Raw genomic sequence first — 25,921 nt, 5'->3', positions numbered from 1 at the left:
CTCCCTTAATTTGTAAGAACTGTGCTGCGACTAATCTCTACAGAGACTAATGAGTGTACAGACATCCTTATGTTGTGTTGCAAGCCTGTCTTCATGATTACAATCATCACCAAGACTGTACCATGTAGTGGTTAAAAGTGTGAACTCTGGAGCCAGACAACCAAAGTTTGACATCACCTCTGCCACTTAACGAGCTGTGTGGCCTGGGAAAAGTTAGGTAACTTTTCTTTGCCTCAGTTTCTTAATCTGGTAAGTGTAGGAAAAAAAATAGCTACCTCACAGAAAGCATTAAATGATCAATATGCACAAGACCTAGATCAGTGCCTGGCACCCAGTCATGTGTTTTCTTATATCAATATTACTACTGAACACCTGCATAAAAAGTGATGCACTAGGTACTGAGGATATAAAAGAGTGAGAGTTCCTATCTTCGGGGGGTTTAACTCTACTTGAAGATATTCTTAAAAAACTTTACAAAGATCAAAATGGTGAAAAATCCCAAAATGTAAGTACTAAATAAACAGCAAAAAATAGTGTGCTATAGAAATTCTGAGAATGGAGTAAATTCTGAGGTTTGGAGTTTTAGGGGGAAAAGTCCATTAAAAAAAAAAAAAGGATGGTATGAGCTTTCTGAACATAAAAATCCCATTATTTTTCCCTTTCTCTCTTTTTTTATGACTCTTGCCTTTAGCCCTCTTATGCTTCAACTGGAAATCAGGCTAAAAAATGGTTTTCTACCAATATGAAAACCTGCACACCTCACAAATTCAATGCCATTCCTGTACATTCTATTTATTATACTAAAAGTAGGAAGAGAAACAAAAAAATTTTTAAATTAGAAAAACTAGAGCAACTATAAAAATATTTCATGTTTAAATATTGCCTCAATAATGAAAAGTAAATTTAATTTTAATTCTATAGGTATTTAATAATCAGTTTACAAGTAGTATATTTGATATTAAATTATATTATTAAGACTTAAAAGGTGAGAAAGGATTAAAATTATAACATAAAGCATGAATTCAGGGTGTTAGAAAGAAAATTCTGACAAAATAAACAAAAAACAAAACAAAAAAAAACCCCAAACTGATAATTTTTAAAAGGACATACTTAACCCAGACCATTCATCATCGATATAGGGTTGATTACGGCTAACATCCCACTGATAATCAGAAGTGGTAGACTGAGAAACTGGCTCAGCAGTAGACCCTTAAATGAAAACGAATGCAATAAAATTAAAAATGGAATTTTCTAATGATGTTTCATAACAATAGTTCTATACTTTGTACATGGAGACTTAATTTTTTAAAAAAATTTTTCCTAAAAGAAAAAATTCAGACATTATTAAAAGAGTTAAGATAAAGGAAAAGTGGAATTAAGGGTAATTTTAGATTACACATGATAATCACTTGATCTAATTCACTGATCAGAAATATATTTTTCACTAGTACCAACTCATCATTAGATTTTTGTCTTTATAATATATTCTTCAAACTCGTAATCTACAAATTTTAAGAAGTCAAAAAAGTTATTTTTTTTTTCTTTTTAATTGAAAATATTAAAGCACAAAAGAAATCCTGGATGTTTCCGAGTAGCCTATATCCTTAGAACCTTGGAGAGAACTAGAAATGTCTGAGTTTGCTAGAACATTTTGCCTAAGAAAATGTTAAAGAAATAGATGATTATTCTAGAGAAGCAAGGCAGAGAGAAGCCAAAGAGAGTTAATGCTGCCAGTTTAAAGACCAAGTTAAATTCTAGTGTATTTAACCAATGAGAATACAGTTGACCCTTGAATAACACAGGTTTAAACTGCGTGGGTCCACTTATATGTGTATTTTTCCCAGTAAATATTGTAAATATATTCTCTTTCTTCTGATTTTCTTAATAACATTTCTTTCCTCTGGCTTGTTTTATTGTAAGAGTATACTATATAATACATATACATACAAAATATGTGCGAATAAGACTATGTTATTAATAAGGCCTCAGGTTAGCAATAGGCTATTAGTAGTAGGTAAGTTTTCAGGAAGTCAAAGTTACATGTGAATTTTCAACTGCATGGGGGGCATGGTCAGTATCTCTAACCTTATTGTTCAAAAGTCAACTGTATTACCTTCTGAGTTTTTTGTTTTTACTTTTTTGTGGGAGGGGATGGAGAATAGGTGGGATAAAAGTAGGGGTCACATAGTCCTTTAGGAATCTGATGAAAGCTGTGTAGACTACTGTCCAGAACTTACACACAATTTTGCATATACTTTTGGGGGCATGTAAGTAAGTTCATGGGTGCCAGGACAAAAACCCTTACTCTATAGCCATAAATTCGTTTCAGAATGTGTATGTAAAGCAATGGTTCTCTGTCAAGGATATATATAACCTAGACCGTCTGAATCAGAATTTCCATATGTACTGACTTTGAATTCAGAGCCACTGATAAAAAGAAACGATTAAGAATACCGGTTAGTATAAAAGACACATTTAATCACTTCCTCTGATCACATTCCTTACTAACTTATAAATTTTCAATTGGTGATAGGTAATTTTACTAGCATTCCACTAATATAACTTGAAACTCAAAATAGTTATATGTATTTTAATATAAATTTTAACAAAGTAACACTATAAAATTCACATGTAATTAGCATGTTAGCTGCTAAGAAGCACTACAGTAACACTGTTGCTATTTCTTTAGCAGCCCAGGCAGCTTTCTCTGAATATATGGGAATAGCATCTGTGTTGTACAAAATCACCAAATGAAGGAAGCCATTAACTTGTACCTCTGGAATTGAAATGTAGTCTATGAGACCAGGAGGTGGCAAACTATGACTCACAGGCCAACTTCTGCCACCTCCTTCTTTGTATATAGGCCATGAGCTGAGAAGTTTCACATTTTTAAATCGTTGAAAAAAAAAAAATCAAAAGAATGATATTTAAGAATCAGACAGTCCTCTATGTATCATTTCTAGCTGCTTTTCTGCTATAACAGAATTAAGTAGCTGCAATAGAGACACTGTGGCCCACAAAGCCTCAAATATTATTGGGCTCTTTACAGAAAAAGTTTGCTGACTCCTGTTCTGGAGTACTAACTCCGAACGCCGAGGAACTACAAAATTAGTACACTGGGTCCATGAATTCCAACATCAACCAAGCATTACAACTAAACATCTCCCACGTTTAAGTAATATTTGTTAAGTACAGATAGCTTCTATATGATTAATAAAAGGCATATCCATTTAAGTTATCTTGAATTGATAGTAGTTTATTAGTAATAATGTACTTTCTAACCTACATATACTAAAAGAGTTGTTATGTGAAGGTCCACATAACCTGAGAGGCTTACCTATAAACTTATGATGAATAGGGGCAAATAGAAATAAAATGCCAAATTGCATGTAGAAGTATGGTAGGAGTACACTAGTAACAGTAGAGTATCATGATCCTGACAGGAAGGCCTTGTCTGTGTGCCAATGTACTTTTAGTTATGTCAGGCCACAGACTCTTCCTACCTCCACTACAAAAAGGCACTAAGTCACCTGCACATTAAGAATTTAAGTCTTTCTCCCCTTTTTATTAAGACTTCTGTCACTTTATAATATATATCTATTATTTAAGTTGATAGCAGTACTTACGCTGATTATTTTTTTTCAAATAGCAAGTGCTAAAATTAATTTAAACAGAAATATTTTTTGTTAACTAAATGAAAGACTGTTTTCACATACCAGAAACAGCAGAGTTAAGTGTGAGAGATGCAAAAGAAGCAGAATTCTGTTCAGAGGTATTCATTCCCCTATCCACACTAGACCAAGCAGCTGTTAAAATAAAGAACGTCACTTGGAACCTTCAATTGCAATGACACTTGAACGATATGTACAGATTTAAAACTAAGATAACAATATTAAGATAACCTTAGAAATTAGAACCACTTAATATAGCAAAAGCTACTATTTAGTGAACGTCTACTATGTACTGGGCTCTTTACACCAACCATTTTTAATCCTTAGGGTAACACTGCTAGGCAAAGTTTCGGTGTAGTTCAGTAACTTGCTGACAGCTAGAAAACAGCTGAGCCAAGACTGGAATTTAGGCCAATTTCCAAAGTCTATGCTCTTTCTACTATAGCTATCATAATTAAGCTACCTTATTATCTACCACAATTAAGCAACAACTTTAGGCCAGGCACTAAATTTGGTAACTGAAATTCATTACAGACAATCCTCACAACTACTTAAATATGAAGTTCATACAGGTTAAATAACTAGCCTAATTTCCATAAAAGCTAGTATGTTGAAGAATAGATTCATATCAAATAGACCTGAACTAGTGCATGCTCATTCCACCAAACCATGCTATCTTCTCAACATTTTCATGAGATTTCTTACTTATATATGAGCATTTTAAGGAACGCATACATCCATAATAACAAAAATTGACCATTTCTTTTATTAAATGTGAAAGAATGCTTTACAGCATAGAAATTCATGCTTTCTTCACTGCTGAAAATGAGGCCAGGAATTTTGGGATTGTCTCTCCTTCCCAACAAATTTTGACATTTCTACACAATTTTTGGACATTGCAGGGGATGAGGGGAGAACAAGCTTAAGAGCAATATTAGTAAATGATATAAAGGTTGCTTCTTGGAGACATTAGTCAACATGAGTCTTTCTAAGCTTAAAGTGACAGGGAAAGCAAATAGCATAGGAAGAAACAGTTTTTTCCTACTTAAACACTAAAAACTCTTTAGTATCTATTGCTCCCCCAAATTAAAAGAAATATATTAACAAAAAATATCTTCAGCAAGCACAACAGAAAAAATTTTATGTTTAATGCATAGGAATTACAACTTAAAAAAAGTTAGAGGACATTAGACGAATGGGCAAAGAACATGAACAGACGATTCAATAAGAAACAGAAATGATCAAGAAAGTTGAAAATTATTCAGCCTCATTAGTGATTTTAAGAAGTTAACCAAAACAATTCATGTATTTTTTGCTTATCAAATTAGAAAAGATTTTAAAAATAAGAATACCCAACCTTGGTCAGCATATGACAAATGGCACTCATACTGGCATTGACATATAAATGAGAACAACTCTCTTAGAAAATACTTTGACAATATGTCATATAGCAGTGTAAACATTCATGTTCCCTTTAATGCAATATCACTCCCAAGAACTGATCCTAAAGAAGTAACCCCCCCAAAAATATATTCAATGCAATGTTATTTACAATGGCTAAAAGAAAATAATTTCTCCAATAACATGATAGTTAAGTTTTGTATTTTTATTTAATGGCCCTGTAATATGCTCATACATTAAATAAAAATACAAAAAGGGCCATTAAATAAAAATACAAAAAGGAAAATGTTTATGTTACAATATTAAGTGGGAGGTGGGAACATAAAAATGCCTGACTTGGATTATGTCAAAAAATAAAATAAAATTTGTACACAGAAAAAGACCATAAAGAAATACAAAAAACAGTGGTTGGCATTGGGTGCTATAATAACAGTGGGTTTTCCTTTTCTTTTTATAGTTTTCCATATTAAACATGGATTTCATTACATACACACACACATACACACACACACACCACCCCTGAAATTAAGTTGCTTTTAATTTGATGACTCTCAACAGAAAAAAAGCTTCTCAACTATTGATCTTTAAGATCCAGGGGGAAAATTAATTACAAATAGGAATTTTGCAAACCATAAAACAGTATATAAATGGATGTTATAAACCGTTCATCCATTTACTGTTTTTATTTAAACTCAATAAACTGTTGAGATTAATCAAAGACTGTCACACTTACTTGTTACATCACTAAAAATATAATAATATTCGTTGGCTACACTGATAATCAAATTTGATAAAGTATGTGAAAGCACTAAGAGCATATAGTGCTATTATTTACTTATTTAGTCTCCTCTTTGCTCCATATGAAGGATATGAGATGAGTTAATTATTACTATTATTTCTGTATGGCATTACTAATTTTTCTGCTCATGGATCTTTTCCTTCATTCCTGGAAAATTAAAAATATACCAGATATGAAATTTTAAATGAACTTAAAAATTTCTAACCATTCTTACCAATGCCAGAAAATATTGAATGGTCACTCCAACTCCTTCCCCAGTCTTTTCCATTTGCATTAGTGTCTCCAGTGTCTTGTCCCCAAGCAGATGATTCAGTTTTCCTCTTGCCTGCAGAAGCAGGTGAAACAGAGTTCCACTTCTCCTCACCTGCACTGATCTGTGAGGACAGTTTTACAGACTTTTCATTCCAGCCTCCTCCATTTACAGTGAGGTTTTCATTCAATCCTGAAGAAACTTAAAGAAGAGAAAACAAATATTAAAAACTGATACATGACTCCTTGTTAAAACCGGGATACTTTCAAATTTCTATGATAGCTCAGTTTATATTTTTTACTCATTTCACCCTGTCCTCTAAATAGCTTGAGCTTTAAAGATGAAAATAAAGAATTTAAAAAGCGACACGACCACCATGGATGACTTTTAATTTAAATGTTAAGAGTAGATTTGAACTTTATATACAAATGTTTTCAACAGCAGAATGACTTGCTCAAAGGAAGTACAACAGAACAAACAGGAAAACAACACATTCTAGAATACTTACCCACTAAGAATATAAAGGCTTCTCCTTAGTTACATGTTCTTTCCTTAGGTATTTACATATTTATTATATATAAGGCAGTAATTCTAAAACCTGGCTACACATTAAAATCAACTAAAAAAATTCTTAAAAGTAGATACTGGAGCCTCAGCCCAACAAATTAAAACCAGAAACTCTAAGGAGAAAGCCCAGGCACCAGTATGTATGTGTATACACAAATATACTAGGGTGTGTGTGTGTGTGTGTAAGCACATGTTTCTTTATATATATATATGGTCTGTTGTTTTTCTAAGCTTCCTCAATTGTAATGTGCAGCCAGGATTGAGAACGAGAACAAAGGAAGCTGACAGTATTAAGAACAAGCTTAAAATGAGAAAGTGCCTTTTCATTTCTGAATTTATGTTTTGCTACCACACTATAGTTTTTAGGTAAGGTATATCACTCTACTTAATTCAATCTTTATCATCAACAATAAAGTATATTTTACATTTGTGAAGCACTGTGTAACTTTAGATTATAGTCCATTTATTGCGAAATATTTGATACTGTTAAGGAAGCAATTTAAAAGATTATAGATATTAAGGCTTTTTTCTCCTGTATATGCTTATATTAAACACAAGTCCTCCCCCCGCCCTGCCCCCAATCCTTCTTTTCTCCAATGGCTTAAAAGATACAAGCAAGAATCAAAATTGCATATTTAATATAAATAGTAATAACCTATTTACTAAAGGAATGTTTTTACGCATGTTACACATAAGAGAGAAGGGGAAACAACTAGAACATACCAAAGACTGTTAGAAGTGGGAGTGATTTTTCTTTTTATCTATTTTCCAAAATCTCTGGGCTGTGATTGTTACTTTAGTAATTAAAAATCATTTTAAGCTTTTTTTTCCCTTCTGTGTCATTCATGTGAGGAAAGAGACATGTAAGTTTCTATTTTGATGGGCCTTCAATTTAAGTTACATTTAATTTCTCTCACCCTGAAGTGAAGAATCTCCTTTTCCAGACTTAAAGTTGCTAACTTGAATATTTAGATGAGAATCACCTGGTTAAAATAGAAATAAAATTTATTTAATACTAAATAGGCCACTATGCACATTAAATTAGGAGTAACATACAAATTAATTTTACTTACTATTTATAATAAATTGCTCCTTCAAGTACTAAAAATTCTTTCACTGGAAAAGAGCCATTTTTACTCACAACATATTTCACATTTCCTTAAGGAAGTGAGCTCTTTAGTTACCAGATTCTTAGTCAATTAAAATGCCAATAAAGGATCTGAAAATTGTCCAAGTAAATATAGAGTCAGCCTTTCTATAATGGTTATCGAGATTCTTTTAAGTAGGAACTGGAGAACTGGGCTCTGTAATTGGATTCAACTTTGCCATCTCAACAATACCAGCTGCCTTTTCAACAATTCTGGAAGCAAACACATCAGCTTAGGAACTTTGCCAGTATTTGGGACCAGGACTTAGGAAATATGTCAAAGAGGTGAGAATACATGTTATAACAAAGATACTATTTCTCTGATACTAAGAAGCATAATGATCACAATGTATCAGAAAACAAGCATGACTCAGGATTGTGCTAGCAAGGAAGGCATGCACAAAACAATGAAAAAGGGTTACCAACAAAAACACTAAAGTATGGCTAATATGTGACAGTGAAAATGGTTAAGTAGAAGTCATTGCTGTACCAAAGCAATAAATTCCACTAAGTCATCAAGAAAAAAGAAAAAGATAACAAGGCTAAGAAAGTGGTGGAGAGGCAATTTATAAAAAGATGAAGATAAGTCAATGCCTTGAAGCAAATTGAATAATATCACTCTGCAGATTGATGTCCCCAGAGTAAAAATGATGGCAATGTGAAGAGCTATCAAGAAGCCATCAGTATTAGGTAGTTTGAGCACTGGAGATAGCTTGGGAAGAACGTTAGTTCAATAATCTTTGAAGTTCCAGTCTAGCTTTATCAAACACCTATGGCATTCTCAAAAAGTTAGGGCAATAAGAAGCCCTGCAATACCCAGAGGTTGCTTGTTTCATCTTGGAGTGAAAGTACCCAACATGCAAAATGATGACAAATAATTCCACTTAATATGTTGTCCACTATAAGAAATGAAGATGTAAGAGAGTTGGGGCAAAGGAAAATACACAAGAAAAAAAGAGGCAACATCATTTTCTCATGAGATTCAAGGCAGAAAGGCAAGTTTAATTTAATAGGCCATTCATTAGGCAGTATGTGACAAGTAACACTGCCGGTATCAGGTAAACCAATACATGGTCCACACTGCTCTCACGAAGCGGGGTAGGTATATCAGCACAATTATGTAGGCAGTTCAAAATAGTCAGATTTTGACATAATGATATTTTGTATATCTGATTAAAAGGAGTTGGAGTTGATGAATCACTCTTATGTTCCACTAATATACCTTTATTCTTCTTGGAACCAACAGGAAATGATGCAGTTGTAAGTTGCTCGGTGGTAACTGTGATGGTATTTTCTATCCCAGGGATAGTTGAATCCAATGAACCAGAATCAGTCTGCACCTTATCACGTTTACGTTGCTGTCGTTTCTCTCTGTGACTAATTTTAGTTTCCCAGGCTCCTGACACAGCCCCAGAAAAAAAAATGTTATTCAGTAAGGGGAAAACAAAAAAGGTGTAGTTTCAGGGGGAGGGGAGGAAATGGGGTAGGGCACACAAAAATATCATGATAAATTTAGATATTAAACTAAAAAGCAAGAGCACGGATTCTATTAATTTATCCTAAGATTTATTCTAATCTCATTATGTTGTGTTAGGCAGCTAACTGCCATTATTTATTCTCATAATGTTTATCAAATTTGTCATCTATGGTTTAAGAAAAATAATATATAAGTCATCTTGTATCTTTATCTTGCTTGACAGAACTGATAGGAGTGTTATATATAACTACTAATAACTGAGTTTATTAGGTGATGACAATAAATGGCTCACTAAAAAATTTTGCATACAGCCCTCTAGGGATAGCATATTTAAGAACAAAGGGGAAAAACCCAAAACATACTCTAGGAAACAAAGACAAAACAAATGGCTTTTCAATTGCTCAAGATATTGAGCTAGACCTTAAATTTCAAGATATTCCTTTAGGAAAAGTATTATTAGATCCTTAAATGATTTAGATTAAAAAGTGTTTCCTAACAATGTCACAGATCTGTACATTAAAATCTACAGTTATTAAAAGAACTAGATACAAGATTAAGCAAAACAAATGCAGCTTTGTTATAATGCACTTTGGTAAAAAGGATTAAACTTTTTTCTATAGTCCTTTCACTTGCTCAAATACCTTCATCAACTTCCTTTCCATCATGGCGTGAACTGTTTTGCACTGCTTTAGCATCTGACTTTGATTTCTTCTTATTTTTCTTTGACTGAAAGTAAAATAAAATGTTACTTAATATTTCATTATGTTTTTAAAAAGATAGGAGTCAGTAAAATACATAATGAAATGCATAATGCTGACAACCAAAATACTTAATGTTTGATTAAAAAACAACATATTAAATGGCAATAATAGGTTACCATTTATTGAGTGGTTACTACATGGCTTTTTTATACTCATTTATTAATTGTTTAAAAACTCAATGGAGAGGTATTATTTCTTTTTACAGATGAGAAAATGAAGACTTCGAGATGTTACATATTAGATAGGCTGTTCTGGGTCACATTAGGATAGTAAATGGTAGAATCGAATCAGGAAATAGGTCTCTCTGGCTCCAAAGTCTGTGCCCTTATACATCATGCTATCCTAACTTAAATCATAAAGTATTAAAATATGGTGTTTTTAGAACAATAAAATTAAAATCCTTTTCTCAGTGTTCAGAAGATAAATGATGTACTGATTATTGGTTTTGGATTTCATAAAGCTGACTATTGGCATACCCTACGTATAATAAATTAATGTCAATTGTACAAAGTAGATATTTTGTCAGTTTCAAAGCAACATGAAACATCTAGGATTTATATATAGTAGATGTTTAATACTTCATTTAAGAAAAAAATACACACACACAAGATATGAACATTTTGGAATGGACTTCTAACTCCCTTCCAATAGTATTTTCTCCTTTCAAAAGTTCACTGAAAACGTCATAAAACCATGATTTGTATGTTTTGATAAATGCTTCCAGAAAATATTAATGAAATAGTGATTTTATTTATACTGTGCATTCACTAATTTATTTATTGAGATTGACTATGCAGTACTGCTGTGCACTGTCTTAAAATTAAGTTTACAACTAAACAGTGATTCTATCTTTATAAATGTTTTTTATGGGTAAGCAGTAAATGAGTTTAAGTAAGCAATAAATGACAGCTAACTGTTTTTCCTAACGAAAAACTACTTGCAAATATTCTCAAGTGGCATGACCTCTTTTATTTTTGTTGTTTTTGCTGGCATGACCTCTTTAACGCAATTTAAAATTGTCTTTAATGATGGAAGTATATTAAAAAAACTATTAAACCTTTTTTTACATTCCCTATAGTTGATGTGCATTTGTTTATTTCATTGCATGTTCTTATTATCATGAACATGTATCATGTTTAACGTATTGCGCTTTATTACATCTACCAAACCAGGCTCATATTTACTTTTTAAAAAATAAGATATAATCCACATATGATACTTACCTTTTTTAAGTGCATAATTTAGTGGTTTTTTAGTATATCTGAAGTTGCACACTGTCACCATTATCTAATTCCAGAACATTTCCAACTACCCAAAAAAGAAATGCAATACCCAGTAGCAGTCCCTCCCCACTACCTTTTTCCCACTGGCACCCACAATGAATCTGTCTGTCTGTCTCTGATATACACTCTTAAGTAAGGATAACACATTGAGTATCTGTCAATACAGTCAAGAGCGTGGGTCAGCAAACTTTTTCTACAAAGGACCAAATAGTAAATATTTTAGGCTTTGCAGGCCATATGGTTCTACATGTAGCAATCACACAACTCTGCCACTGTAGCATGATAGTAGCCATATACAATATATAATTGAAAGGGTGTGACTGTGTTCCAATAAAATTTTATTTACAAAAATAAGCATCTGGCTGCATTTGGGGGGCCAGAGTTTGCCAACCCTGATCTGGAGCAGCCCTGTCAAACAGAAATATAATGCAGGCCACATATGTAATTCAAAAATTTTAGAAGACACATGCTAAAAATTAAAAAAAAAATAGGTAACATTAATAATGTATTTATTTGAACACATCCAAAATACTATCATTTTGAAATGTAATCAATAAAAAAAGACTATTAATATAAAGATAGTATGAAAAAGAGTGCTAACTAGCCACATGTGGCAAGTGGCTATCTTGTCAGACAGTGCAGAACTATAGGAACTAACTAAAAGTAACACCCATTTTACAGGTTAAGGAACCTGAGGCCATACAGAGATTAGCCTGCTGCTCTTAGAAATATTCTACTATTCTGTCTTTCTACATTTAACTCCAAATACAAATTTTATCATGTATTAGCTATGGGATTCTGGGCTAAATCATTCTAAACCCTTTCCCCCATTATTTGGGCCAAAAGTTCCTACTGACCTCACATAGGGTTCTTTTAAGGATTAAGTAAAACGTGAAAGCAGATTGCTAACTACAAAGCAGCACACGTAAAAAGGTTTTTTTAAAGGAGAGAAACTATGAAAAAAGATAGAGATTACATTCACGCTGAAATCAATACTGTGATTTGTCACTAAATCTTCAGAAAAAACAAGAAAGATTATCTTGGTTTAGGCTTTAGTCTTGTTTGATTTTAATATTTATTACCTTTAAAAGTAACTAAAAAATAATACCCAGATGAGATTTAATATTATTAAAAACTTTAAAATAAATATGCATACGTACTACTAATTTGCCCCAGTCATCCTACTGAGGTGAAACAAATGTCTTACTTCTGAGCAGCTCCGTTACAGCTAATACTTTTGAAGGAAAACTGGGAACACATACAGTTTTGGCTCCATTGTCACTAAAGCCTCCCCCACCCTCATTTGTTGTCAGGTTCTACCATGGAGCTAAGTGAATTATTAAACTAGCCTCTCTTGCATGGTCTTCATGCAATCAAGATTTATTAAATACCTACTATGTAACAGACATTGTTTTAGAACCTTGGTTTACAGAACTGAATAAAAGTTTCTACTTATAGAAACTGTGCTATAATCTAATAGGAGAAATAGGTATGTAAATGAGACATTTGGAGAAATTCTTATCTTCAAGGGCTTCCCTGCCAATGCTCATCTCCCAACATATCAATGCCAGTCCAATTAATTTACATTTCCATTAAAAAAATCCCAGACATTTCCTCTCAGCTATAACATATAATTCCTTATATGACATATAAGGTCTTCTACAAGTTAATCTCAACCTTATATTCTTTTATCACATATATAATCATTTGGTTCCAACAAGACTGTCATCTCTAAACATTCTTGTCTGCCCAAGTTGTACTGATTGTGGATTTCCTCTCAAAATAAAGTGCTGCAGCCAGGGTGTGTAGGGTGATTTTCTTTATACCCTGAACATCTGATTGATATTCAATATCTGAAATGACCTGTACTCATTTTTTCTTCTTAACCCAGCTCAAGTTCTACCCCATTTGCTCTATTCCTGTCGCTTTCCCCTTTTTCTCTCCCCTACATACAATCTTGTATCTTTAAACATTTAAAACTGCCATGAATTTTACCATTTGTCACAAACTTCCTTAGACACTGCCAATCCTGTTTAACTGTGCAAGTGTTCATATACATATATATATATACACACACACACACATATATATTTTTAAAAAATAACATGAACTTTCTGAAAGCAGAATAAAAGAATCAATAGAATCTTTATTTTGCTTTATTTAAATGATTCATGACAGGTACTGATATACGAAAATGAAGAAAAAAAGAAATCTGCTCTTTAGGAAGTCTGTCTAGCATCAGATATTAGCAGAGGCTCAGACGTAGCACAAAGGAAACTGCTTTAACCAAAACCTCCAACATTATTTGAAACAAGTATCAATTAAAACATTAGAAGAGATCTGAAAAATTTGTAAAGGAAATCTCTCCTTACTGACTTCCATTAGAATTTCACATTTTGTCTTCTCTTCAGCTCATACACACAATACAGATATTACAAAAAGTTTAAACTGTAATAGTCTCATTAGAAGAAACCTGTCAGTTATGTCAAATATATATGTATATGTATATATGCATATGTGTAGGTATATACATAGATACACACACATAAAGAGCACATATATGCATGAATAAACAAACAAACGAATAAATAAAAATACTCCTTAGTGAATGAGTGCAACAGAGGTAGATGTGAACAAAACAAACTCCATCTCTGTGTCCTGGATTTCATTTTTAAGTTTCATGCTGTGACCTCTGACCAACTTCATTGTGCTTAGGAAGCATACAAAGCCTCTAGTTGATGATTATCTGTGTTCCTTAAAATGTAGCCATAAACCATTTTTGTTAGCAACAGCCATAATGGCATGAAAACCAAGATAAATATCAAACTGGTAATAGTATAGATTATAAGCAATCATATATCACAAGACCACCAGGAGGTATGACCCCTGCCATTACTGCATTCTTTGTCCCTTTGTCTGGTCAACTGTTAGTACTAAAGTCAGACTATCAAAAAAGTACTGTAACAGGGGTCTGTGGTGGAGAATAACGCACAAAACTGCTGGGCCGTCTGTCTGCTCTGGCCTAATATTCCCATAAGTAAATTACACTTGTAATAAATTCTGTTACAGTCTATGGAATCTTTTAGTCTGAAAGTATCTTCTCATTTTGGTGGCCATTACACCTTTGCCCCACTGTTGGACAAAGGAATTAAATGGACAATGAATACACACACACACACACACACACACACACACACACACACACACACACACACACAGAGTAGGTATTTAGCCGCTTGGGACTTACTATTTGCATTTTGAACAGCAAATGACTCTAGTTTTTAGAATTTAGACAATTAAAGAACTTCAATAATCATTAGATCCAATATCATTACTTTTAAAAACTACCAAAGAATATTTACAAAATACAATGGATAAGTTCTTAGGAAATTCTCAGTACCCAAAGAAATTAGTTTAGAGAATTCTAAAAACTCATTGGAAGGAATTATCCAAAAACGCAAATAAGCAGCACCAATACCCAGATAGTAACCTATGTGTGGAATATACGGTAAGTCACTCAAATAGAACATTTGAGTTAAGTATGCCAGGTAGAGGGGCTTGCTGTTCACTCTCATAGCAATGGTGAAATAAGCTTGTTGTTCTTATACTTCTGTGAGAAAAAATTGAGCATATACTCCAAAATGTTTATTTGAAAATTTTGTACATATCCTACTACTGGTAATGTAAACAGTTGTAAAACATAACTATTTTTAACGAGAGCAATATGACTATGCTTCATTATTTTTGAATAAATTCATTTATTTTAATATGACTATGCTTCATTATTTTTGAATAAATTCATTTATTTGAATAAATTCATTTATTTTAATATTTTTGAATAAATTCATTTATTTTAATATGCTTCATTATTTTTGAATAAATTCATTTATTTTAATATCTGACAAAGGTAAAGAGAGCCAAATGGAGGACATACGCCATCATGACAATAATTTTTCAATCTAATTCTCCAAATATGCCAAAGTTTTTGTGGAACTTTAGTATAATTCACTCTTTCTCCACATCAACCAGTTATTCCTGCATTTGAATCTATAGGTTCTACTTTTGGGGGGGCGGTATCGTTAACAAATGGATTCACTACAAAGATTTAGAAAGTTTTAAAAAATACTGGTGTAGTGCTGTCGCTTATACAGCTCTTTCTAATTAACCCAAGTCAGTCTCAGAGTAATTCTATGAAGCAGATGCTATTATTTCCACTTTACAGATGAGAAAAGGGAGGTACAGAGAGATTAACCAACTCCAAGATCATGTAATTAGCAAAGTGATGGAACTGGGATTTGATCTCATATAAGTGTGTTCTAGAATCTGGGCTGCTAAATGCTCTTTTTCTGTCAGAAAACTGTTCCCAAGCTGTTAAATTATGCATATATGAGAATTTTCACAAGTAACTGACAAGTCATTTTAATTAACAATATCACATAATGATGTAAACTTTTCAGAATACACTCTTCATTGCATGAGTGTCTTAAAAAAAAAAAATCAGCTATTTTCAGACACCTTGTTAAACTTTCCTTAACAACGAAGAGACAGATTAAGTATAAAATTTTCCCAAAAGTATCTGCTAAGCGGATAACCATTTGTCATTATGAAAAGATCAACACATTTAAAACACTTAGTTTCTACTGTTAAAAAAAAAAAAAATGTGTGGCCCACTTTTAAAGTTGTACCCTGAATCACCTTATAATCAAATACAATAACCATCTTATAACTAAATAGCTATAAAAGTGTTTTGCCACAATATAATTAATGAATCTTTTTTATAGAATAAAAGATTCTACATTCTATTCTAGATGATTACCACCTTGTCCTTACCATAATTTAAAGGTCTTCCAATTTGCAGTTAGGCTTTAACATCTTTTGTCATCATAGTTTTCTAGAAATAACACAGTGAACAAATTTCATGCCTGGTGCTATCTTTATAACTTTATCTCTTTACCCTCCAAGTTTTATTTTCTTGGTTTAATTTCAGTCTAAGTGGCCCCTCCATTGGTGATTTTTTATTCAGTTTTTCCACACAAAATTTTTTTTTATTAAAAAAGTGATTTAATGTTGAGAATACATCCCTGTATCTCTTTAGTTGCTCACAAAAAGAGTTCTTTATGCATTTCATTATTAAAATAGAATCTAGTAAGTTCCCCAAGCTGTAATGTTAGAAACATCTGTACTTTCTCTCAATTTGCAATTTACTCTGATACTAATTAAAGCATTAGTAAGCATTAGTAGTGTTTTTATGCTGCGTCCAACAGTATATGCTGATGAAGGAAGTGTGTTCGTTGATTGTCATATTCTTTTTGCTAATTTTACCATGGCAGAAAGAATAAGTGTTTTCCCATGGTATGTCTCTCTTTAAACAATAAGCTGCAAGAGAAACTTCTAAATATTTTTATTTTGTAAAATTCTGTCATACTGAGTACTGCATAAACAAACATCTCTAAAGAAAACTAAAGAAGTCGGTCTTCACATTCTGAATGCTTAGATGGCCTGCTAATTAGGACAGTTTCAGAGTATTTTTAGCTAAAATCTTAAGGCACAGTATAGATGGGACAGGTTTCTTATCAAAAGAAATATATTCCTATTTCAAAATCTTCCTTGATTTCAATTTTGGAGGACCAATGATCTGTTTAAATCGTCTTAAATTTGCTTGCATTATTATCATCTACAATCTGCAGCTTCTTGATAAGTTTGTTTACTAAAGGTTAGTTTAGGTTAAACTGCGTAGTACAATCAATTAACACATAGAATTGAGCACACATATGTTGCAATCTGTCAGACTATGCTATAAGCAAAGAATCAATGAGAGTACTTTTCCACTTGTAACTTCCCATTCTTCTCAGGATCCCTCTCACAGTGTCTTACTACCCCCTCTAACATTCTAAACAAGGGTGTCAATGGCTAGTAGCCACATGTAAAATATGAGTAAAGCCTAATTTTTAAAAAAATAAAAAACCAAGTATAAACAGGAAGGCTAATATTTTCTTTCATCATCCCAATGGATCTTCTTGTATACTCCACTTTGAAGACTGTGGTCTTAAAAGCATATGCTGAAGTAGTTCTAGGACTAAGTAATTTGCCCTCAAATTCACAGAACTTAAAAAATCAAACAATTATGAGCTGGTTATCAAAGAAAACTCACAAAGACGACTTTCCTAATTAAGCTCATCTTTAATTTCTTAACATTGAATGAATATTCCTAAGATTAGACAATAACCCCAAAATAAGTGACATCATTTATTAGAGTGACAAAAGGTACATTTTGACAGTAAAACTAGATCGACTCAAATGGCTAACTGCTCTCTTAGCAGATTTTGCTATTTTGAAGAATTGCAAAGTATAAAGAAAGGCAGGGCAGCGCCCAATTCCTGCTGAAAATATCAACTTAGAGAGTATAACCTATTATTTGTAGAGCATCAAAACTATCATAAAAGGGATACTGTACAAATTTTAAGTTAAATGACACTTTACAATTAGTTACACAAAGCTTAGTAGCCAATTTCCGAATGTAATCCTTATTCAATTAATTAATCCTCTATTCTGGAAAGTACTGGTCCATAAAAATTTTAGTGAACTGGTATCTGTAATATGTTTTGCCCTATAATCATCTAAAGTCTCTGTTGGGAATGTCAGGAGTGATAAAGGAAATGAAAAAGAGGATGCTGAGTATTTTATAAAGGTTAGAAAAGAATGTTATGATGCTCTGGTCCATCGACTAGCAGCTGGTATATAAGGTTTTTTTACTGACTCATGGCAAAAACGGTTCTATTTTCTATTTTAGTTCTTTCTACTTCCACTGTGTCAAATTCCTTTCTTTTTTTGTACTGGTGATTTTTAAAATGTACATGACAAAATTAATAATTGTTAGTGAAATTTATTTTGAAAACTTTTAGCAACTGCTACTTGAAAAGCCTGAGAACCATTGCTTTAGGATCAATTTCAACCACTTTCTGTCTTGACAAATAAGGCATGTACTTTACAATGCTCCAAATTTTGGCACTATTCATTTTTCTCACTTGTCTCAAACATACAGATAAGTTGGGCATGGTTAAATGGCAAAAAATAGGTGGCCCAAGGGGCATACTAATTACATTTCTCTACTTTGTCTGTACCAGCAGTTCTTAGTAACCTGGTGCCACAATGTCAGAATGAAATTAATTATGAAAAGTATCACAAACCTTTTTAAAAGTAGAGAGGTTTGCAACTGATTTCTCCTTTGGGGGTGGGTGGGGGCAGGGTAATTTAAACTACAGTCAAGATTATTCCATTTACTACTATTCTGATACATTTTGCTGGTAGGAAATAAGTTATAGGTACAGAAAGTGCCTACAACTTTCACTTTACTTCTTTCTCCTTACTCTGGTATTTATTTTCTTCCACATCACTTATCATCAACTGACATTAGAGAATACATTAGTTGTATTTCCCACTAAACTTCATGAAAATCGTGACTCTTTTTTCAATGATTTTACCAATTATATTCCTAGTGCCTAATTAAGCTCATCCGTTTTACCATTATATTCCTAGTGCCTAGAATAGTACCTTGCACACAGAAGGTATTCAATTAATATTTGGTTAATCAATGAAAGAGCCTAAAACTAGACTGCATTACATATAGCCCTGGCTGTCCAACTCTCACTGCCTCCCCACATAAAACCTCTGAGCTATTATATTTGTATACTTGATCCATCACCCAAGCCATAAAATTATTTAAATGTTTGGTGGGAGCTCATAAATTATGGTATATCACACAGCAGCATGACTATCAACTCGCAATCTTAAGAAATTTACAAGAAACCTTTCTTAAGAATTCTTTTTATCTAGCCCCGAACTCTTTCCCAGCTATGTTTCTCCCATTTCCAATAGCTTAAAAAATTAATTTCACTTGGAAATCCCATTCTCACCTCAATCTTAGCATGTTTAAAACCAAATTCACCATTTCACTGTATTTTGATCCCCTCTTGCCACTTACTGCCTGAAGCAACCATAGTATCATGGAAAAATGATGGTCTAGAGCAGAAGACCTGGTTCTGGTCTCAGTTCTGCTATTAGGAGTTTAGACACAAAGGTCTAGGAGCAGAAATGAGGATTCTCTGGAAAGATATTCCTTCTTTTATATAAAACTACTTTGTTTACCTTAAAAGGGAACCTTGAAAACCCAAGAAATCATGACACTATAGACTCTGTGGCACAAGGGAGCCTAAAAGGTCCAGAGTTCAAGACCTAGATAATCAGACCACACCAAGGCACTCCATGTAACGAAACATTTTAATGAATCTGAAGGACTATATTAGGAGTTTGAAATAGGGGTTCAGGAAAAAGAGGTCATATGTAAATATTTTAGGCTTTGCAGACTATAAGGCCTCTGTCTCAAGCACCCAACTTTGCTGTTGTAGTACAAAGCAGCCATAGACAATAAAAATATGTGTCTGTGTTCCAACAAAACTTTCAGATATAGAGCCAGAATGACCAGCAGATCATGGTTCGCTGGTTTTAAAACTATAGTTTCTAAAATGTATTAAGGAAAGTAAAACACAAGTACATGTGAACTCTCTGGGCATGAAGGCAGTCTCTATTTTGCTAAGAACTGCTATAGCTTATGCTTGTTTAAAAATCAATGCTGCCTCAGAATAATTCTGTCTTTAGTCTTCTAAACACTGATCACTGCTAGAGCACTGGTTCTCAAATTTCTTGGTCATAGGCTATTCCTTTAGACTCTTAAAACACACTGAGGATGTCAAAGAGCCTTTGTTTATGTGGGTTATACCTGGTATCTATCATATTAAAAATTTAAACTACGATATTATTTAAATTTATATTAATTTCAAAACAATAAACTAATTATTGTATAATTATATCTACATAAAAATATTTTCCAAAACAAAAACATTTTAGTGAGAAGGGTGGCATATTTTACATCTGCAAATATCTTTGATGTGTGGCTTCATAAAAGACAGCTGGATTCACCTATCTGCTTTTGCATTCAATTTACTGATATTTTATGGAAGCACATAAAGAAAATCTGGCTACGTATACATAGATATGTAACTGGAAACAAAAGGAGTATTTTAATAGTTTTTTCAGATAATTGTGATATTTGATATCACACAAACGATTAGTCGTTGCCAAGGGCTGAGGTAAGGAGAGCAGTGGGAATAAAGGGGAGTGAATGCTAGCTAATGGGCACAAGATTTCTTCCTGGGAAGAGAAAAATGCTAAAAAATTAGATTGTGGTGATGGTTATACAACTCCACAAATAGACTAAAATCATACACTTGAAGCAAATTTTATAACCATAAAATATTTCAAAATAAAGCTGTTTTAACTAAAAAGAAAGAAAACCAACGTGTCTGGAGCTTAAAGAGGGTAAGATTAGGAAAAGAGATTTGTGCCACAGGCAGGGGCTTTAGTTATGATCAAGATTATGGAGTAAAAGCAATAGAAAGTTACGAAGGGTTTTAGGTTGAGGAAGAAAAAAACTATTACACTCAAACTTGTGAGTTGGTAGTTTATTAAAAATTGTTACAATGGGAATCTGAAACAGCATTAATGAACTTTCCATATTCTTTTACATTAAAATCCACTGGTCTACAATGTACTTTGAATGAATCTTTTACACTTGCTTGATTTTGTAATATGCAAGCATTAGTCTTTTGGAAAATATTGGTTCACTGAATCATACACATCTTCCAAAATGTTAAAACATTCCATTATATACAATTTATTTTTTAAAAAATCACATTTGTTAACATCACAACTGATTTCATCAGAAATTCTTTAAGCCCTGGGATGTTATCAAGCTCATGGTGGCAGATACAAATTTTCCAAATTCTGAATATCCATGAAGTGACAGGATCATCTTGATTATTTTGAGAAAATGTCTGCAAATACCCAAGTCTAAATAACCATGGCCTATCAGTTGATCTTTCAAATAAAAATGAAGTTACATAAAATAAGTGGCTAATCCAGCTTGCAATTCAATTGTGCAGGTGTTTTTCCACAAGACAACCATTTTTCTTTGGTTATGTAGCATACTTTATACATAATTCCTATTTCAGTATAGAGAATAATTAAAAAGCATGTATTCAAAGGTAAAGATTTAATAAAATTAACAATTATTTTTACTGCTTCATCAAGGATATTCTTAAAGGAAACTAGCGTTTATTTGTTTATTATTATGATGAGTGGACTGTAATAAAGAATACCATTACTAGTAGTTTGATGTGACGCCCTTGATTTCTGTTGAGTCAGCAGTTTTATCTACTATTGCTTTTGTAACATTAGTGCAAATATCAACACAGTGAAAAGGGCAAATAATATCTTAGTTATTATAAAAATAGTTTTGTTTTCTGCAACCCCTCCTCAGGGGTCCATAGACCACACTTTAGAACTGCTGTCTCAGGGAAACTGAGGGAGCATTATTTACTAGCTATATGATCTTGGGTAAGTCACTAAACTCTTTTTAATGAGCTATTATAAAATGTCTGTGTGTGTGTGCACGTGTGTATTCACCCCTCTCCGAGCTGTTAATCACGATTAAGAGATGTGGGAGTATTCTGTATACTGTGTAGCATCATAAAAATGCTAAGAGCATACTAACACATAAAATAAATGATAACAGTATTTCGGTAGACATCACTGAAATCATCTGACCAATGTGATGGTGACCAAATTTTATACATTTGTTTCTGTTGTTTCTCCTACTAACAACCTTTATACTTTTATCTTAATTCAGACCCTTACAATCATAGATGCAAGACTGAACTATCAATCATAAGTGTTGCGCCAGGTTTTACATCCTAATACACCTACTCTATATCTAAGCTTTTAATCATATCTCAACCCCGCCCTGACCAGTCAAACTTGTCTAGGGCTTTCCCATGAGTATGTCTGAATATGTTCTTTTGTTTCAGCTGAATAATGTCTGATTGTGTCATATCCAAAACAAAACAAAAGAAAAAAAACTTTATAGATTTATAACTCTTGTCACATCCAGTTTTTAGACAAAGTTTTATCTATGAGGCCTACTCAAGTGATAGGGCAAGGTATTCACTATCACAGCTTAGAGTGCAATTACTATATGGGCAAACTGCAATTCTCAAAGTGTCTAAGATGTGGCTCTGAGAGGAAAACAAACGTACAAGAAAATAAGTTAACAAACGTACAAGAAAATAACCTTAACTTATTTAGATAAGTAGATCTAAGATATGTTTGTTTACAAAAGAAAGAAAAGAAGTCTAAAAATGTCACTTATTTAAAACACAAAAACACAGTGCAATAGTATAAAAAATTAACTGAAATCAGAGAGTCACCTGGATTGAACCAAGTTAAAAAGCATAAATTCAAGATGCAGGATGGCAAAAAGAAACACTAGCCATCAGCTGAAGCATTTATTCTTTGCAAAAAGTAAAATCAAACAGACAATAAACCAAAAGTAGAAGCTTTGTACTGAACAAGCAACAGCAACTTAAAGGAGGAGGGACTGTTAAGTGATTAACAACACCTGGGCTTTGGCATCACAATGAGCAGGGTTCAAATCCCAGTTCAGAAACTGTATGAAATTAGTGAAAACACAAAATCTGTCTATGCCTCAGAGCCCTTATCTGTAAAATGGGGCTATTACTGTCTGCCTGGCAGTATTTGAAAGGATCAGAAATGATACAGATAAGTAAAAGGCAGATTTTGAAGTGAGGATAAAGAAACGTGAATAAATATTCTATAAAGCCTTAAAGGTATACCTAGTAAGTGCTCAATAAGTTGTCCCCACTAGCTATAGTAAATATATTTATATATATACTCATATCTCATCTTGCACAATGTCTGCCATATTATAGAGTACAAATGTCAATTATTATAATTATTTCCTTTCATAAGAAATTTCAGAATAATTGCAAACTTCAAACTGTGGTTTTACATCCTGATACATACACTCTATATATGATTAATCAATCAGAGATAAATGGAGTTTGTTAATTATTCCAGCTATACAATTCTTCTTTTCAGAAGAATTCAGAGTGGAAGCAGGACTAAGTATAAAATGCTCACGAATACAGAGAAAGCCCAGAAACAAGATGGGAAAAGTATACATTTATATTAAGCATATAAACTATTCATGGTATAAATTCACAATCCTTAAATTGTATGCTAACTTGTTAATACAAGTCACTTACTATTTATTTTTCTGCCAATTTCCCTGGGTTACAGGGGGAGAATTGATCTCACCACTTCTTCAGATATTTTGAATCTGTAAGCATTAAGAAACTGGAGCAACTATTTTATACCACTATTCTACGGAGCTGGAGCTGCTGCACTCTGGTTCCTAGAAATCCTTTACCTATCTGTGCTTGTTTTTGGTTTGTTTTTGTAAAAAGAAGTTATGCACGCATAGGCATGGGGGTGGGAGGGGCGGGGGCAGAGTATTCAATGTACTAAAAAATGTTAAATAAAAAGTCCCTCTCCTACAACAGGTGGAAACACTGTTAACAGCTTCTTGTACATCTGCCTACTTTACAAATTAAATCAAACAAAAATGGGTCAGTTCTAACATTGGCAACTGAAAAATGATTAAAAGTTCATGTTAGCTTGGGATAAGTTAGATGGGCTTATTTAAAAATTTAAAAATTTATAAGTGCATAGCCAAACCTTTTGATAATGACCTGAGTATATTTTCTTTTGTTAAAAACAAAACAAAACAAACTTAAACTATGTCTATAAGTAGATGATTATGTCTTCATCATGACAGAAATTTATTTTAACACAATACCATAGGACAATTTTGCTAAGCTTTCTATGTCAGAAATGTACTATTAAGAAAGGTAATATAATTCTGTTTTCAAATAAGAGGTATGTTACACATCTGGAATCTTCACCACCCATCCGTCTGCTATGATTACTTGAGGTTTTCAATTTTCCTTAAATAGGGGGTATATGTACAATTTTGTGAAACAGAGAAGCATCATTTGTATATGTCGCTCTCTTTATTAAGAGCCTTGCATTTAATTTTATATGCTCCCAAACTTACCTTTTCATTTTTCTTTTCTGTCTCTAATGACTGCTTTGCTGTTACACTTCGAGGAGTTCGGACAACTTCCTCCTCAGCCACTTCAATGGTCCGTCCATTTGGCTGCACAGGCAACAAAAAAGAATCTTGTTATCAAATGGTTTGGCAGATCAAACCAAAGATTTGTACTCAGGAAACAGATTATACTACAAAAAGTTCTACCCCTGACCCAAATTAAAAAGGTTTTTGCACAGTCATGTTATCTAAAGTACTTGGACTCTTTATTATCCTAGTAATTGTTTTGTAATAAAGAAAATCTATAAATAAAATTCTGTACTACAAATGAAATTTTTTTATCTCACCCAGGTATCTCCCTCAAACAAACATACAAAAAATAATGGATTAGAAGCAAGAAAAAGGAGAACTAAACTGTATTTGCACTCTGACCAAAGTTAATGAACTTTTTCAGTCAAGGTCCAGGGAAAGCCATAGATGATGCAAATGAATGAGTGTGGCTGAGTTCCAATAAAACTTTACTTGCAAACACAGGTAAAGAACTAAATTTGGTTTCATGGACCACAGTTTGCTGGCCTCTATATTAGATAATCTCTAATGTCTCCTGTAATTCTATAATCTAATGGCTCTACTGTTCTGGGATTAAGAGGCTTTACAAACGACAGCCAGCCACGGCTTAAAAAAGGCTACCTCAGCTTTCCTAACATTCCTGAAATAAAATGATAGCACTTAGAGGTGTTCATGAGTAGAATTAAGCCTGTGAATCTCAAATTTGGTTTTTAATCATAATCACTAGTATTTTTTTTTCTTTTAAAATAAGCACTTCTGAGTCACATCTCCAGAAATGTATTTAGGTTCAGAGGTTTGAAGAGTGGGGCCCAGGTATCTGTATTCTAACCTCTTCTTTCTGGATCCCTCTACTTCTTTTACTAGCCTATTCTCCTCATATACAACACAGTAAGGCAGTAAATCAATATACTAGTTCCAACTGCTTTATTTCCAGTTCTTACAGAATAGACTTCCATCAGATTACTTATTACAGCAGAGCTATACTCATGAAAACAACACAAGTATTCAAAATTTCTATAGTGGACTTTATCTGTATTTGTTCAAAATTATCAGGGATGCAGTTGGATAAAGAAACCATTAATATTCTAAAACCCAATTTGTAGGTTTCCCAAAGATTTATGACAGAAAAATCAAAACAAAAACTGTCTTTTAGTTGATTAAATTCCTAATTAATCCAATCATCTGCTGGGTCTCAAGCAACTTGTTAAAGTCAGACAGCTAATACCAAAATCAGATCTCTTTATTTTTGTTTTGCTTTTCTTTCTTCTGTCCTGTTTTGCCACTTTAATGTTGCCTCTTATAATCTCTAAGTGTGGGGTGGGAAAGGGGAAGGCAGTGCGCAGCGAAAGGTTACTTTGGACTTGGGGCCATATCCACATTAGGAATATAAAACTTAGTTTAACTTTACTTTCCAATATCATCATCTTGTCAATTCTCATGATACTTCTTAGTTCATACTATCTTCTCTAGCC

General features: G+C 32.9%; 1 protein-coding gene across 4 annotated transcripts in view; it reads right to left on the bottom strand.

The window, feature by feature from the left end:
• MTDH (metadherin) overlaps window positions 1-25,921 on the bottom strand; it is a 53,199-nt gene that overhangs the window by 16,853 nt on the left and 10,425 nt on the right. The window contains exons 2-8 of one of the 4 annotated variants that reach the window (XM_011372901.2): window positions 24,387-24,488; window positions 9,954-10,038; window positions 9,058-9,234; window positions 7,606-7,671; window positions 6,086-6,322; window positions 3,717-3,806; window positions 1,111-1,209 (exon numbers count right to left, since the gene is read on the bottom strand). In XM_011372901.2, coding sequence (XP_011371203.1) covers window positions 1,111-1,209; window positions 3,717-3,806; window positions 6,086-6,322; window positions 7,606-7,671; window positions 9,058-9,234; window positions 9,954-10,038; window positions 24,387-24,488 — 856 coding nt within the window. The remainder of the gene's footprint in view (window positions 1-1,110; window positions 1,210-3,716; window positions 3,807-6,085; window positions 6,323-7,605; window positions 7,672-9,057; window positions 9,235-9,953; window positions 10,039-24,386; window positions 24,489-25,921) is intronic. The other 3 variants (XM_011372902.2, XM_011372903.2, XM_011372906.2) reach the window with 3 other exon arrangements.

The sequence above is a fragment of the Pteropus vampyrus genome, unplaced genomic scaffold (assembly GCF_000151845.1).
Source record: "Pteropus vampyrus isolate Shadow unplaced genomic scaffold, Pvam_2.0 Scaffold215, whole genome shotgun sequence".
In the NCBI taxonomy this organism is placed as follows: Eukaryota; Metazoa; Chordata; class Mammalia; order Chiroptera; family Pteropodidae; genus Pteropus; species Pteropus vampyrus.
Note: the sequence above shows the minus strand (reverse complement) of the source record. Positions and strands in the feature narration are given on the sequence as shown.